General features: G+C 34.9%; 1 protein-coding gene across 4 annotated transcripts in view; it reads left to right on the top strand.

The window, feature by feature from the left end:
* Positions 1-16,540, top strand: part of CEP126 (centrosomal protein 126) — a 38,255-nt gene that overhangs the window by 18,526 nt on the left and 3,189 nt on the right. For 2 of the 4 annotated variants that reach the window (XM_039564065.1, XM_039564078.1), the window contains exons 6-10: positions 6,277-8,407; positions 12,281-12,405; positions 12,702-12,789; positions 13,322-13,531; positions 15,991-16,054. In XM_039564065.1, the coding sequence (XP_039419999.1) occupies positions 6,277-8,407; positions 12,281-12,405; positions 12,702-12,789; positions 13,322-13,531; positions 15,991-16,054 (2,618 nt within the window). Of the gene's footprint in view, positions 1-6,276; positions 8,408-12,280; positions 12,406-12,701; positions 12,790-13,321; positions 13,532-15,990; positions 16,056-16,540 lie in introns of those variants that run through there. The other 2 variants (XM_039564072.1, XM_039564084.1) reach the window with 2 other exon arrangements.

The following is a 16,540-nucleotide window of genomic DNA, read 5'->3' on the forward strand; positions in this document are numbered from 1 at the left end:
TGTTTTACTTGTAAATGTGAGTGTTAATGTTTTTATGTTGATCATTTAAATTATATGACAGACCTGAGTGATTTCCTCACTTATTTTCCTCTTGGCAAGAGCAGAGGTATTCAGTTTTCCTTGGCTTTCAAACAATATTGTGACAAACGGCTATCTTCCACATTATTTCAGTAATCCAAAATTCACATGTGCTATAAAGACAAATTGAAATGTATCTCCAGACTAAATTATTTTATCCAAATACTCCAACTTGTTTTGATTGTGTATTCCTGAAGAGTAGGTTTTGAGGTTTTGGGGGCAGTTTTTCATAAAATAACTTATTCCAAGCTTGTGCTGTATAAAATCTTCATGACAATCTTCATATCTGACAGTCTGGAGTTCATTCGACAGTGTCTTTCCTCAGTTCAAAGCCCCTCTTGAACAGGTAATAATGTAGGATTGAAGCTGAAACAGCTTTTCAGTACAAAAGAGGTTGTTTCAGAGTTAGACTAATACATGAATAAGGTTTTGATTGTGGATAAGTTATGATTGTTTTACATACAGCATAGCTCACAAACTAAAGGAATAAGGAAATTGAGACTGTCCTCCGATATATACCTGTTCCTCCTTTACAAGCATATCGGTTTTTCATAAGCATTGCCATACATATTAGCGTGACTCCATTTTTGGGTTTACATTCATATACATGTATCCATTATATACATATATGAAATCTTTATCTATAGCTATGCACTGAAGTATTTTTACCATACTTCCTGACTGGTTTTTGAGTGATTTGTTTTACTGCAACAGTGTAAGATGTTCATAAATGTAGCTGAAAGAAAAGAACAGAGTAAAAAATAGCAGTATCAAATCTTTAGTATACTGCAGTTACAGTAAGATGTTTGCTTGCAGGAAGGGGCTGGAAGTTATAAAGTTTGTGCATATGCATCTGCCAGGATGCTGCATTATGCTAACTTGGTATTATCAGTGATAGTATATACTGGTGTCTCAAGGGGATGTTGGAAAATCTATTGATTTCTCATGAAGATTAAAGTATCAATCTCTGAAGGATTTTTGCCCCTTTGAAGATGGCAGAGCTGTGTTTTAGGGGTTTTTTTAGAAGATAAGGCTTTTGTGAATTCTAAAGCAAAACAGAATTTAGCTACTTTTTTCTTCCAGTATTCTGCTTCTATCGTAGTAGTCTAATGTTGGCCTGGGTACCCAGAAGCCTAATCAATTATTTCATTATTTTTAATATTAATTATTATAAACCTGAAGCAGCACTTTGGTGGTGTTTAGGAGCTTGAACATTGCTGGGCAGTTTATGCCCAACACTTGCATATCTCCATAAGGAAGTATGGCTCACCATAAACAAAGTAGAAAATAAAACATCAAACCAAGCACCCAAAATTCAGAGGACAAGAATAAGCAGAGAGTAACTGGGGCCTCTTTCAGAAGACTGAAAGTTCTTGTAACAAACAAAGAATTGCACTATTTCAAACAGTGGCAAGATGAAAAAATAATAACCTTTAAATTCAGTAGGCTATTTAGGGGAAGATAGATGCTGAAAGCTTGTACAAGTTCTTACAAATCAAAGCTGTAAAGTTCTTAGGAAGAATGTATGTCTTGAAACATCTGATTGAAAAAAGCTGAATTTGTAAAACAGGTAACATATAAGTCACTAAATTTTTTTTCAAGGTAAGTGATTATGTTAATGAAGCATGCAGTGAATGTTGGCAATTACATGAAGCTGCCTTATTAGATAACTTTATTTCTAGAAAGGTATAAATATAAATATTAGAAAATGCTCTTAGATACATTGTTTAGCCTTCAGGTTGCCCGGTATGGAGTCAGGCTTTGTATTCAGTGATCCTTTCAACTTGGTATGTTCTGTGATTCTACAAGTATTTCTGTATCTGACCTTTAGGATTTCCTTATGTAAATCCACCTTCTGCCTGGGCTGCTGCTGTGCAGTGCATAAGAGTGGGATCATGTTAAAAACTCTTCCATCTTTACAATGTATATTGCTAAAAGAAAAAGTAATCCTTTTTCATTGACTACAAAGATGTTACAAAGATGTATACTATTTTTTTAGAAAATAAAGAGCTCTGGTAGGGTAGTTCCTCAGCTGAACCAGAGATTATTTTAAAAATTATATTCACACACTGATTCATTCAGGAACTGTGTTACCGGTCAAATAGTATTAATCTATTCTTTTTTTACTGATACTATGGCTCCAGTTCACTCATATCTGTTAACTGTAATCATTAAAATGGTTATTAGTTAAACACTAAAGAACTTCTAGAATTCGTATTTCATATCCATGCCCAGTTTTTCTCTACGACTATTTGCCTTATCATGGCTTTTAATTCTGCAGTCCCATGCTATTGTTACATGACAAATTTGTGGAGTAGATGGTGTCTGCTCAAACTGAATTTATTAATGGTTTAGAAACAAAAAAAGGGACTAATGCATTATGGTGCATAGTGCCTCAACATTTAATCATTTAACAATTTTTATCAGTATTTAAACCTAGCATTATAAGTTGCACTTCTGAAGCTGAATGACCAGATTCGTGTGTGAAAGTTAGACACCTGGGACAGGGCACCTGAGAAACAGCACTCTGAGTACTGAGGTGCTAAAGCAACAGAGAGACAAGTTCAGCTGAAAATATGTTTCCTACACAGTTATGTACATTTACCTCAGGGCTTATTAAGATTGGAAATCAGAATGAAACATTGGTAATCAGTGTTCAGATCATTTTTCTTTTAAAATCCTCTGAAAGTATGGCTTACTGAAATTGTCCACAAGCCTATGAAATTAGAAATGAATTCTTTTTATCCTTAGAAGTCTGAACCTGCATTTCTAGCATCCTGTGATGATTTTCCAAACAGACAAATCAGGTCCTTTCAAAACCTCATAGATTCATAGATAGGTAGTTCCTGTATCCTTAGCCTGGGAGGAGATCAGGCACCTAGGCATTAGACTGGGAAAGACAGCAGTGTTGATAGTAAGCTTTTCTCTGGTCATCCTATACCTTCGTAACTTCTTTGGTGGGTTTGGCACAATAGAATGGATCTCTTGTGTAAGGTAAGCAGCAAAATCCTTTCTCAGTGTAACTTGCTCCTCAAGTCTGCCCAGATCTTCTGAGAAATCAGTATTGTATAGTGCTATGTACCTGATGTTTTTCAAACTCATATAGAAATGGGATTACTAATTTTGTAATGGAATTTCCCATTGGTAAATTTGAAACGAGTTGTTTAGGTACCTCACTGGCTTTGAAACTTAGTTTTTCATCTGTAAGTCTAGTGGTGTCTTTTACACCACAGTCAATGTGAAGTGTAATATGATACATCTACACATATAAAAAGCAAAGAATTTCTGTAAAGAAACCAGTTGAAATTATCAAAAATAGCAAGTAGTGTGAGAGGTGTGAGGGGCCTCAGTTTTCCGAGTAGGTAGCATTTCTTTCTGCATTTTATCTTCAGAAGCGTGTTCCCATTCACCTCTTGGAATTGTGAACAGTCAGCAGTTCTTTTGCAGAAAATGTCAAATACACATGTACCAGCTCTTTAGTGTAATAGCATTCTGACAAAGTCCTTTGGCAGAAAAGTCACTTGTCAGGTTCACTTAAAATTTTACTTGTTGCAGTGTTGTTCTTTCACTAGCCTTATGAAAGATTTCTTAGGCTCATGTTTTCTCTTTGTTTTAGTGCTTTACTAAAATGAAATTGCTTGACACAGCTGTTCTAAGTCCTAAGACATACAAGGGACCCCTTTAACTCCTCAGAAGTATTCCTTTCCTAGGGATGTGGATATGTGTGAACAGAGGGGTGTTAGATTTCATGCATTATAACATAAGATAATGCTGGCTACCAGCAGTAAAATAAATTGTACTTATATAACAGGAAAAATGCAAATCCAGTAAATAACAATATAGTACTCTATGAACATTTTGTTTTCTTATCATCCTTTAATATTCTCACAGATTAAGTAAAATTAAGTCATTGGGATTTCCAGGTTTATTTCTCTGCACTTATTGACCAGTAAAAAAAGGATAATTGTTGAATGCTTTTTTATTTCTGCAGAAGTAGTTCTAATTACACATTTTTACAAGGAAATGGGACATTCATTTGCATTACATAGTAGGCTAAACTGGGAAATATGTAATTTTTTTTAATGAGAATGTTAAGTATCTTTAATGTGTGAAAGGATGAAATTGTATGATGCAACAAAATAAATGTAAATGAACTAAATTTGCATGAACTAAGTAAAAGTGAGTGTGTGTTTAAATGAGAACTCCTTCTTTGTTCTTTAGTTCCTAACATTTCTGGATATTACCTCAACTGAGATTTTGTTTTCCACAGGGTTTTGTTTTATCAGGAGAGTATTTATTTATATAATGTAGGATCAAGTCTATTTTCAAACTCTGAAGTACAACTGGGTAGAATTTTTTTTATCTTAATTTGTAAAAGTTTCAAATTTTCTTGCACCCTCCAGATTTATCAGTTTAAGCTAACCTGCTATCAAGAGAAGGCTTTTTAAAATCGATCTTTACAAAATTTTTCTCCTTACTTTGTCATTTCAGAAACACGTTTTGCTATACGGGTGCAGTTTCCAAATTAGACAAGAAGTAAGCCTGACACCTGTAATTTCTTTTCACTGTTTTTTTTCCTTCTGAAAATGTCAAAGTTAGTTCTTCAATTTGGCCTGATACAGAAAACTCTGAGTATATGCCTTTTCCTTGTTTGGGGAAGTTCAAGCAGAGGTTAACAATATAATTTAGCCAAAAATAAAGGTTAATAAATAACTAACAAAGTGTTATTTATTCTTTTCTATTAGAAAGGCACCGGTTTGTATAGGTTTAGTTTGAAAATGCTCCCTAAAGGGATCTTTCTCTCCACTTGCTCCTTTGATCTTCTATTTAGTTTCTTTATCTCAGATCATAACTGTAATGGAAGACTGCACCAACCTCTAAACATTTAATGCTAGATAAGATTTAATTCAATCATAAAAAGTCTTTCAGGACTTATGAAGCTTTTTCTTCTGCAATTTCATATATTTAAAATGTACAATATTAAGATAGAACAATTTTATTGGAATAAAAAATGTTTACTACAAAAATGTATTATTATTTGCTGAAGAATTTTAGCAAATTTTTGGTGAGTTTGGTGAGTTTTCAAAATGTTAATTCTATGTCATTTCTAGGGGATATATAATCACTTAATCTAGGTTAACAGATTCTGCTAGTTGTAACATTTTCCATTTGAAGTCACTAGTGAAAAAAATCTTCATTGCATAAGATTTTTTTCTAATTCAACTTCTCTTAGTTTTTCACACCAATTTAGTCCAACATAAGGTTTAAAATGACTTTGCTGCTGAGCTGTGTGAAAGTGAACTTCTAGGAAAAAGTGTATGAGATTCTGAAAATCGTTGACATGCTGTTCTCCTTTACATTCATGTGTATTTTGAAGTCTTGCGCTTAACAAAGTATGTATTTTCAACCATCTCAGTGCTTGGATAGAGTAATAGTGAAGAAAACATTTGTATAGTACATGCACAAAGTTGTTCCACTGGTGTTTCAGATGGTGCCAGTTGCTGTTATTCATCACCCACTAAAATTTAATGAAAAGTTTGGGGAAGTGGATGAGAATCCCTTATGCCCTGGGACTTGATCTGTCCTCGTAGAACAGGAATATTTTCTTCTTTCTGAAAGACTTGAAGAAGGAATTTCACTGGGGGTAGTTGTTAATCACTGTGGTTATGATAACCAAGAGACCTTTCTGTGTTTGCCATGGCAAGGCTTAACTCCTCATCACTTGTGGAGCTTTGTATGAAAAGAAACATATTCAGTCTAGTATTATGGAAAAGTTGCAGTTTGGGGCAGATCCCTTATCAAACCTGCATTTTCATGGATTCTCGTTCAATTTATAACTCAAGCACCCTTGCAGAGAATGAAAACCACCCTGTGTCATAGGGAAATTCAGAAACAGTACTGTTGTTCAGATAAATCTAGTTCCTTTTTTGATACTTCAGAATTTGTAAATAATTTAAGATTAAATTTGTTGAACTATGCTGCTGTCTCAAACTGTTCCCAAACTATGTAATTTTCTTTTGCAATTTAACACAAGTAAATTTTGACTTGATGGAAACACTCATGGGGATATGACCCCAAGTCATAAAAACTCCAGGCTCAATATTGATTTAGTCTAAGCTCTCATTAATGAAAAAATATTATCAGCAAAGCTACATTTCTGATAAATCTGAGAGTTTGGTTTTTATGCCTGTATTTCAGAATTTTCATCAAGAAGTCAAAGAAATAGATGATTCAGAAAGCCTGACGAGCCTTGACAGCCTTGAGGCTGGAGAACAAAATGGAAATTGCACAATACCAAATGAATCATCTTTTACTACACAGTGTGACTGTGTCCTGTATGATCCAGAAAAATGCCAGACTAGGAATAATGGTTTACTTCACACAGATCAAAGTACCTCTAAAAACGCACATCTAAATAATTGTCTGAGAAATGTAGATTTGCAACACTACCACAACATACCTATTCATGATTTTTTAGCTAAACATAATGTCCTAACTCCTGGTGAACATGTAAACACTTCAGAAGAGGAATCATCTGCTTCTCACACGTTGGGAAAAAAGCCTGCAGAATTCTCTACCTCTGGTACACAAAAGAGCTCTGTAAGTAATGCATTTAGTTTTCTCCAAAATATAAAAGACAGAAGCCAGCCATCTTCTGGAACAGCTAGCACATCAGCCACTGGTCAGCCTGTTTTCAATCCTAGCAGAGCCTGGGACAGCCCTGATTCTATTCCAGGAGAAAGAGTGCAGGATCTGATGCAAGATCAGAGTTTTAAAATGACCCCACAGGAGAGAACTAAATCTATGCAAGCATCCAGTCAACCTATTGCAACATCTGTAATCTTATTTCCTAATCAGGGATGTTCCACTGGCATTCCCGGCACAGCTGATACATTACCAAAGGACAAAAACATCCGTACAGGCTTTTTAAAAAATACCTCAGGAAAAATTACTGAAACAAAAGAAATAAATATTAAATGTATGAATGATATTATTTCAGAAGCATCTTTATTTCAGGACATACCAAATGCCTCAGTTCTGTTGGAAGCTAAGCAACAGAATAAAAACGAAGAAGGAAAGGGAAATGTAATTGAAACTATGTCTCTGTTGTCTGATACAGAGTTCAAGTCTGACACTCCTGCACTGGACAAAATCCTGAAAAATAATATTCTTGAAAGAAAAAGAGCAAAGTTATTCAGAAGTATCTTAAAGAAGGATTCTAAATATGAACCCAGTCATTTCAAAGCTGTGGTTACAGATCATGTGATCAGTTTTGGAACTCAACTCATGTCATCTATCAGAGACAGTTTAGAACTTGCAAAAACAAAAAAGAAAAGTGCAGAAAACGAAAAATACAATAGGAAGCTAAGATGGTGTGATCAAATTGACCAGATAATAATAGAAAATAATGAAAAATGCTATGAAAAAAGCATCAGTGAAATATCTTCTTCACCACTGCAATGTGTTCAAACTGCAAATAATGCTCCTAAGAATAATTTAAATATTGTTGCTCAGCCTTCAAGCCCCATGTTCATAAAAAATCATCAGAAAAATCCTCATATATCAAAACCAAATGTTAATACTGAAAAATCAAATAAAGAATACCCATCTCAGAATATATTTACGTCTACTGGATCCTTTTCTGCTAAAAAACCTTGGATGGTATCAAAAGATGAAGCAAATAAACCCCTGATATGTAGCAATAATTCTAAAATTAAAGAAGGTAGTCAACTCAAAAATAAGGCAAAAATAATTAGAAGAGCAACATCGGTAAGAGTGCAGTCACGTTTTATGCCCAAGAAGAGAAGAGGGACTGTGATCCAACTGCAGTCAGCCGCTGAAGCCAACAAAACTCAAAAAGCTCCAGGGAAATTGCTCGCACCTCACCCACCTTCCACACCTCTGCCAGGAAACAGAAGTGTTGAAAACACAGCCAACCCTGGGTGTCAGTCACTGCCGCCTCCAAGCCTGCAAGCTACCACTGCTAGCAGCAGTGATTTCAATGACAGGCGTGTTGTGCTAGCAAATCAGCTTTTAAATAGGAACAGTGCAGAAAACAGTGAGAATACTGCTGGCTGTGCTGGCTTGGCCACTGCCATCTCTACACCCGACTGCAGCACAGCCAAATACAAACCTTGGGCAAAAAATACTTATTCTGTAAAAAATGTTCAGGCAAGTGCCTGGCAAGATCATTCAGTAACCTGCACTGAGAGAAGACTTGTTAACACAGAAAATGGATTACATCTCCATCATATCCCAGCAGCTGGAAAAACAAGCACCTTCTGTCACAGAGCACATTCTGCCCGAGCTCCGAAAGACTCTACTACTGGTAAGAGTCATGTTTCTGGGTCTGGGGTGGGGGGATGTTCAGACAAAAGTCTTCTTCAAATACATTACAAATTTGTTTTCTGTTAAAGCATCCAACCTTTCATCCATTCACACAACACAGCCAGTTTTAACAAGCTTTCACCATTTGTCATTGTCATTTCTATTCTAGTGGTGCCCAGAGGCCTCCCAAACGTTGATCCTCATTTCTAATAGCTCTCTGCAATATTAAATGAAAAGGAAGTATTTTCCCTGAGATTATATTCATGACTAATGAGCAGATGTGACAGGTGGTCTAAATAATGATATAGGAGGAAGTGACTAAGTTTATACAAGCAAGTTTTACAAGGTAACTGAGAGTCATAGCTTGTTGTTCAACAGTCACTGCCACATGAGAGTGAAAGAAGTGTAGTTCTACTGTGTTTTTAAAATGCTGACACTATAAATGCCTACAATTATCGAGACTTAGTCCCAATAATACTATTAAAATATGAGCAAAAATTAGAGGTAAGTTAAAATTAAAGATCTTCTGCCAGGCAAACTTTGCTCTGCTGCAAAGTATGTCTGATTTATAAAGAATTTTAAGACATTTGAGGAACAATCCTTCATTTTATTAAAAATTAACCTTAGGAACAATATGAGGCACAGATGGCTTGGTAAGATATAGGAAAGATGGATATGAAATTTTTGAGAGAATAATCTCCTGGGTTTTATATTTCAATTTACATTTCATGCTTTTTGATTTGCCTTGTTTGTCCTGTGCAGCCTAGCTATATTCTGTGCCTTGGGCACTGATGACATCATTGTACTTGTAATTTCTATGTGGTATGCTGGTTTGCTTTCTACTGAGGGCTGCAGCTGGAGCTCCTGAAGCTGTAGTCCCTGCTTCAGGTACAAGCAGTACTCCAAACTGCTTCACATACTGGGACCACTCCAAGGATTGATCATGCAACTCAGAGATAATTTCTAGCAAAATAATGAATGCCCGTAACTTTAAACCCCCCACATTTCTAGTTTTATCTACAGTAATACATAGTTTTAACTATGGAGTGATTGGAACAACTGTTGTGTAAGAGTGGATGCAGGCAGGTGAATATTCTTGGCCTAAAGCAGGGGTGGGAAAAGAAAAATATTATCTGCTTGTCTGTTCCAGTTCAAAGTCAAACAGATGAGTTTAAGATCTGTGTGACTTAACCTATTTAATTTTACATTGGAAATGAATGAAGACTTGCATTACCACGCCTTGCCTCCAGCAGAAATTCTTGCCTCTTGATGTCCTTATCTGCACATCAGATCAATGAATCAGGAAATGTCCTGGGTCCAAGTTGTGCACTACTAACAGTGTCTTCACCGCAGCTTTAAATGCTACATCCCCAGCGTCACACACCTGCAGCCCTTTTAGAGGGGAGCTGAGTAACTGCCTTTTGAAATTTATGTGGGTTGCCCTCTCTCAGTATCTGCTTAGATTTTGGATTTTGAAAGGCTGCTTTATTTTAAATCCTCTAGATAACTCTTACTGACTTGCTGTTATTTGTTCAGTTGCCTGCAATTGCACGTAGACACCGTATTCTTTGAAGTGCTTGTTGTGAGACTGAATACTGCATTGCTCTCTAGTAAAATACCTGCAGAATTCCATGAGGTCTGTGAAGACACTGTAGAAAATGTGACCTGTTGCAATGCTTGGCCAAATGTACAGAAAGTGAGAACCAGATGAAGAAATACAATTGTTGTCCATGAGGATCTTAATTTAGTTTGGCTTCCAGGCTTCAAGTTGTATGTCTTCTGCCTGACACATATTATACTGTAGCTGGATATTAGAATTTTTAACACCTTTTTTGTTCAGTCAATAAAGGCTTTAAAAATGTGCTTAACCTTTAGCCTGTGACAAATATGGGGCTAATTAACATGCTTATAGTTAAACAACAGTAGACTGCTCAGTATCTCATTCCCTTAAAGATACTATTGGTTATTAATATTTTGTCTTTTATGTCTCAAAGGAATCTTTTCCTTGGCATTGATATAGTATGTCTTGCAAACTAATTAAATTAAGTATCGATGCATACAAATAGAGCAATTTTGAATTCTATTTTTTCAGAAAAGTATTATGTTATTACTAATGTAACAAGGGGGTTCTTCTTTTCTCTTTTTCTTTCTTTTTTGTAATTTTCTCTCATATTCAATACAACATGATCATATTTCCTCTCCTTTTCAGGTGCTATTCAGCACCATGTATCATGTTACAATAATTTGCATATAACTAAATGGCAACCTTTCAAAGCTAATGTGTCCCATGATACTATTGATGGCAGCAGCCAGATGACTAGTTTCAAATAAGTTTCTAGGATCAGTTGTTTTCTTTTTCTGTGAATGGTAAGAATTCTGCTAAAATGTCACTGTAATAATCACAAAAGAAATAAAATTCTCTTAGAATCAGTAAAGCATCTCTTGGTGAAATTATGACGTGTACATTAAACTGCACATATAAATATTTATTATGTAAATAAATAGGTAATTTGTCTTCCTAAGTTTAAATCAAGTAACTCCATTTACAAATCTAGTAACTGTGTTTACAAATAAGAATATAGTATCTTCTTGGTATGTAGATTCTTGAGTTGCACATGAAAATGCTAATTTGCATCTCCAGTTTTCATGCATGAAATTTTAATCAAGAACAGAATTTTAATTTTGCAACTTGACACTTCAGTTTTGAAAATGTGTTGCTACACCAGACAGAACTGAGATAAATTTGAGGTACAATGTCTAGATTAGACCTCTCTGGCTGAGGGAAAATGCTACACAGCAGTACTGCCTTTTAAAAGTAACACAGAGATATATGAATTAGTAAGATTAACTACAAAATCCAAAGCTATAGAAAAAAGGTTTAAACTCATGACTTTTAAATCTCACAACATCTGTGAGGGCACATCTGGAATACTGTGTTCAGTTCTGGGCTCCTCAGTACAAGATAGACATGGACATACTGGAGAGACTCTAGTGAAGAGTCACAAAGATGGTAAAGGGACTGGAGCATCTCTCCTGTGAAGAAAGGCTGAGAGAGCTTGGAGAAGAGCCTGGAGAAAAGGCCATGGGGAAACTTACTGATGTCTATAAATACCTAGAAGAGAGCTGCAAAGAGGACAGAACCAGGTTCTCTTCAGTGGTGCCCACCGAAAGTACCTGAGCAATGGGTACAAACTGAAACACAGGAGTTTCCCTCTGAACATCAGAAAACTTTTTTTTTATTGTGAGAGTGACTGAGCACTGGCATAAATTGCCCAGAGACTTTCTTGAGTCTCCCCTCCTTGGAGTCACTCAAAAGCCATCAGAGCATGGGCAATGAGCTCTATGTGGCCCTGCTTGAGTGGGGGCACTGGACCAGACAACTTCAGAAGGTCCCTTTCCACATCTACCATTCTGTGATTCTGTGAGTCAAAAAGACTTTGTGAACTACTACATGTTTTCTGCACACTACTATGTAACCTTAATGAAAGTTGAATCCATTAACATACAGATACAGCAATTTATGAAGGGTGATGTACTGCATTGGACAGTTAGATTTTCAAGGTTATTCTCTAAGTGCAATTTATTTTCTAAAACATTACTTACTTGATATTTTTTATATCACAACTCACCTTTCATTCTCCTTTTTACTTGGTAAGACCAACCTTGTATCTTTGTACAGACCATCTTTATTATCTGGGACTCAACATGTGGCTTCACTTAACCTGCTTATGTCCACATCCAGTACAATTTAAGGAGATCAGATGTAAACATCTAAATGTGGACAGAGACATTTACTCACCATTATTAGTTTTGCTACTACTATATTTATCATGTTTACGCATTTTTGGTTTACTTTTGTCTCATGTCATTTAAGGTGTTGTTCCTGTTACAAGACAAAATCAGGTTTTTGACAACTGTGAAAATGAACACCAGGCTTTTTCAGAATGCAGAAGACAAAGTGTCGTCTCTAAAAGATGGAAGCCTGCTCATCATGCACAGGTTAATTCAAAATACTACAAAAATAAAAAGCTTATTTATCTTAAAAATGGAAAGAGTTTCAGGAATATCAAAGATTTGGTGTTGTCACGTGATTTTGAATCAATGTGCTTAGTCAACTTGCTGTCGCTGCTAATGAAAAGAATAAAACCAACTAGAATACCTCACTGTATTAGTGTACAATAATATTTTTTCACTTGAAACCATTTGGTAATATGAAATAATAAACAAAACATGTTCAGAAAGTAGTATAGTTACCTTAAATTATACTTAAAATACTCCTACAATATTTTTTATAGAATTCATTAGGTGCTATCCAGCTGAGTCCCATTCAATCTGCATTTGATCCAGTGCAAAAGATGAAAAGCATCTATAAATCTGAGGAAGGTATAGTAGCACAACTCACTTCAGTTCTTTATTATACATAAAGTGGGATGACAGAATATATCCACTGTGTAACATGATTTGTGTCTTTTGGCATCAGTGATTCTAAGAAAGAAAGTGTAATTCTCTAGAGCAATTTTTTTCCTGTAAATATAAGATATAGCATCATGTAGCATGATATTAATGGGTTTATAAATATATTACAACATATATTCAATTTTCATTCCATTCCCATTTGATTTTAACCGTGCAGTAGCTGTATGTGTCACATATAACTGTATGATATGGACAGGTATTGCTTGCTATGATTACATATTTCCAAACTCATTAGGACTTGCTCTGGTGCCAATTGTAAGATGTATTAGTGTTCTTAATTATTTCATTTTCTAACGTATCATGTTTCTTGATTTTGCCACCTTTTTCTTCTTTTAATGTCAGTTTTATGTGTTTCACATACCTATGGTCATGAAAACAAGCAGCTTATTTAAATGTAATGAGCCCTTCTCATTTGAAGTTCCCCCTGTAATCTCTTCAGTTTCAGAAAGCATTGCTCAGTTTCTAGTGGCAGAAAAACTAGCAAGTACACCAATTTCAGAGGGCGATATCCTGGTAGCCATGGACCATATGGAGCCAGCCAGCCAGCCCTCACTGCTCAACAGGGCTCCATGTCCAGGCAAGAGTGCTCTCTCAGTAGAAGAACAGAAGATTTTCCAGTCTCTGGATTGTCTGAATCAAAAGCTACAAAGTAAGTTGGATAATAAATAGGATGCTACATCAATTGGTTAAATAACTTTATATGTTAAAAAACAGGAATCCTGTAATAGAAACGTTTTCTGTTGTTGTTGTTGTTGTTGTTATTGTTGCTGTTGTTATTTACTAAATGTAGCAAACAGTGTACCAAAATCATGAAACCCTTCTTTAAGTCAATGAAATTAATTTAAAATAATGGTGACTTTGTCTTGGTAAAAAATAACTCTAAATATGATGGGAGGACACCTTCAGAAACTGGCTCAGCCCAACTGTAGATGTTGTTTGTAAGAGATATTTGTCAAAATTGTTCTTTCAAGGTGCATGAGGTGCATCAGTCTCACTTGGAAATCTGTTCCAAAGTTTATCCATCTTAATTTGTTTTTGCAATTCTTTTTGCAAATTCTTGCCTTCTATATTATATGTCATATAGTTTTGCAAATGGCTTTTCATCTTCTTACTTCTAATAGTTTAGAATGTTCCTCCTCTCCATGAATTCTGAAAGGTCAGAAATAATGAGTTCTGACATTGCTGCAAATAAATCTAAATGTTTAAGTGAATATTACTTGTGCAACCATTTTAAAAATGTCAAACTTAGGTAAGTGTTCTCTAACTTGTTCTTCCTCTGTGCCAGGTGGATTTCTTACCTGCTTTATACTGGTTTTCTTTATATGGACTCTCCAATCACAGCTCCCATTTTGCTGAAGAATGCGGGGAAAAAGTCTCTACTTGTTCTTGATAATTTTTTCCTCAGTGATTAATTAGCTAACACTTTCATTAGTCATCCTATGATAACTAATACACTTCTAGAACAAATTTACTTCCCTTGCTACTTTATGTTTTACTTTGACCTATGTGATCATTCCATTAAAAATTCACATTAGTTTGGCATAGTTTCAGTATTTTGTGTGCTCCATCCTGTACTTGAAATCAGTGGGAACCTTATGACTTAGTCTCTTCACTGGTCTGCTTGGCTTTTTATATGATTGGAATAACTGCTTGCCATTTGTGCTGTACATGGAATTGCCAGCTCTCCTGAATTTTACATTTTCTTTGGACTTTTTTCCATATAAAATTTTAGATGCCAATTACTTGAGTTTATTAGAGTCTGCTTTCTTGAAGTCCATTGATTTCATTTTACTATTCCACTACTATTCCTTCTGGACTGCACCATTTCATGGTCAGGTTACCCAAGTTTACCCCCTTATTGACTAGAATCAAACTAAACCAGGGCTTATTAAACTTCTGGACACTATCTGTACCTTTCTAAATTACATGATGAATAGTCTGATTTTGAGGAAAAAGGCTTCAGTTTCCTATAAACTGCAACAGCAGAATAAAAGATCTTTGTAATTGTTTAGAAACTTTCTGCAGCTGTAGCTTACAATTCTTGCTCTGTCAAACGGTGTTTCAGAGTTTCATTTTATCATAACCTGTGGTTATTGCTTCCACATAAATGGAAATGAAAAATTCCATTTTTTGCCAGAGAGGTGTTTTAGGTTTAGATGTGCTCAGGCTGAAAAGTAGATATGAAAAGAGAAATATGAGCATATAAAACTAAATTTCTGTATAAGTAACAGAGAAATGACAAAGAAATAGAGGGAAAGATAAATTCAGCAAAAGAACTGGGAGCAAGAACACTGAAGTTTTCAAAGTGTGAAAAAGAAAACTGTAAGAAAAGTACATAGGAATATGAATGACAAAGAAATAGAGGGAAAGATAAATTCAGCAAAAGAACTGGGAGCAAGAACGCTGAAGTTTTCAAAGTGTGAAAAAGAAAACTGTAAGAAAAGTACATAGGAATATGAAAGAAACAATGAAAGAATCATAGGAGTTAACAGATTGCAGATGAAGTAACTGTGAAAGTTAGTGTAATACATACATATACATATGTATCTCAGAAATTTAATTAGCTTGCCTAATTATTTGGGGATTAAAATTGGTAATAGGAAACTGGGAAATTTTACAAGTAGACGCATGTAAGTACTTGTAAGTAAGTAGGTGTTGTAGGTACTGACATGTCATACAAGTACATTGCCTTTCTAAAGCGTGACCTTTTTGCACCCCTTCTTTTGGCTTTGTTTCCACGTTATCAAATTAAGTGACTAAAACTGTGTCATTTTATATTGGTCTTTTTAATGAACAGCAGTCAGTCACTAGCCAATCTACATTTGGAATACTTGTTGCCGGCTTAGAGTAGCTGGCATTCTTTTCTCTAGCTATAGATTTCTTTATTGATACCAAATTTTTTGTTCCTATACTATCTAGATGCAAATTTTAAAAATAGAGATACGGCCTATACTTCAGCAGCTGTTCATAAGGGAAGTAAAACCAGTGCTTAAATTACATATTCACAATCTTCAGAAAGTTTTGAGTTGAATATTTGACTGTGAATAATATTTTTTTCAAGTATTTTGTTTATATAATATTCATTATATACTTTCATGCTTTTTTCAGATGTACAAGAAGCCATTACCAGAAATCCATTTGCTTCACACGTTTTGCAGATAAGCAGCCCTTAGTAAGTATTTAATTTAAATGTGTTCAGCTTTAATTTCTACAAACTAACCTTATGGCTTATTTTATTGTAAAAATATAATTGAAAATACTGATATCAATCTGTTCATCTGGCTTGCCATATTTTCTGTTTATGTAAAAAAAGCCCTAACAAACATGAACTTTATAGTGCTGTAAACAGATTTAACAGATTATATCAGAATGCCTCATCCTCTGGCTTCATTTTCATTTTGGTATCTGAAGACACTTGCCGAGTCCAGGAAGTTCTAAGAACTTTTAAGGAACAGTAATTTAGTAGGGTCCATTTGAAGTATATATAAGTCATAAATATTTTGTATTTCTTAATAACGTAGAGAGAAAAGGGGTAATTATGCATGGCAGTGCATAAAATAATTGTTAATGCAATGAATTCTTACTTTGACCTGAAGATAGATCATTTTCTATAAGTGATAGGTATTACCTTTCTTCAATAGGTATTTGTATTTTGTTT

The sequence above is a fragment of the Corvus cornix genome, chromosome 1, assembly GCF_000738735.6.
Source record: "Corvus cornix cornix isolate S_Up_H32 chromosome 1, ASM73873v5, whole genome shotgun sequence".
NCBI lineage: Eukaryota > Metazoa > Chordata > Aves > Passeriformes > Corvidae > Corvus > Corvus cornix.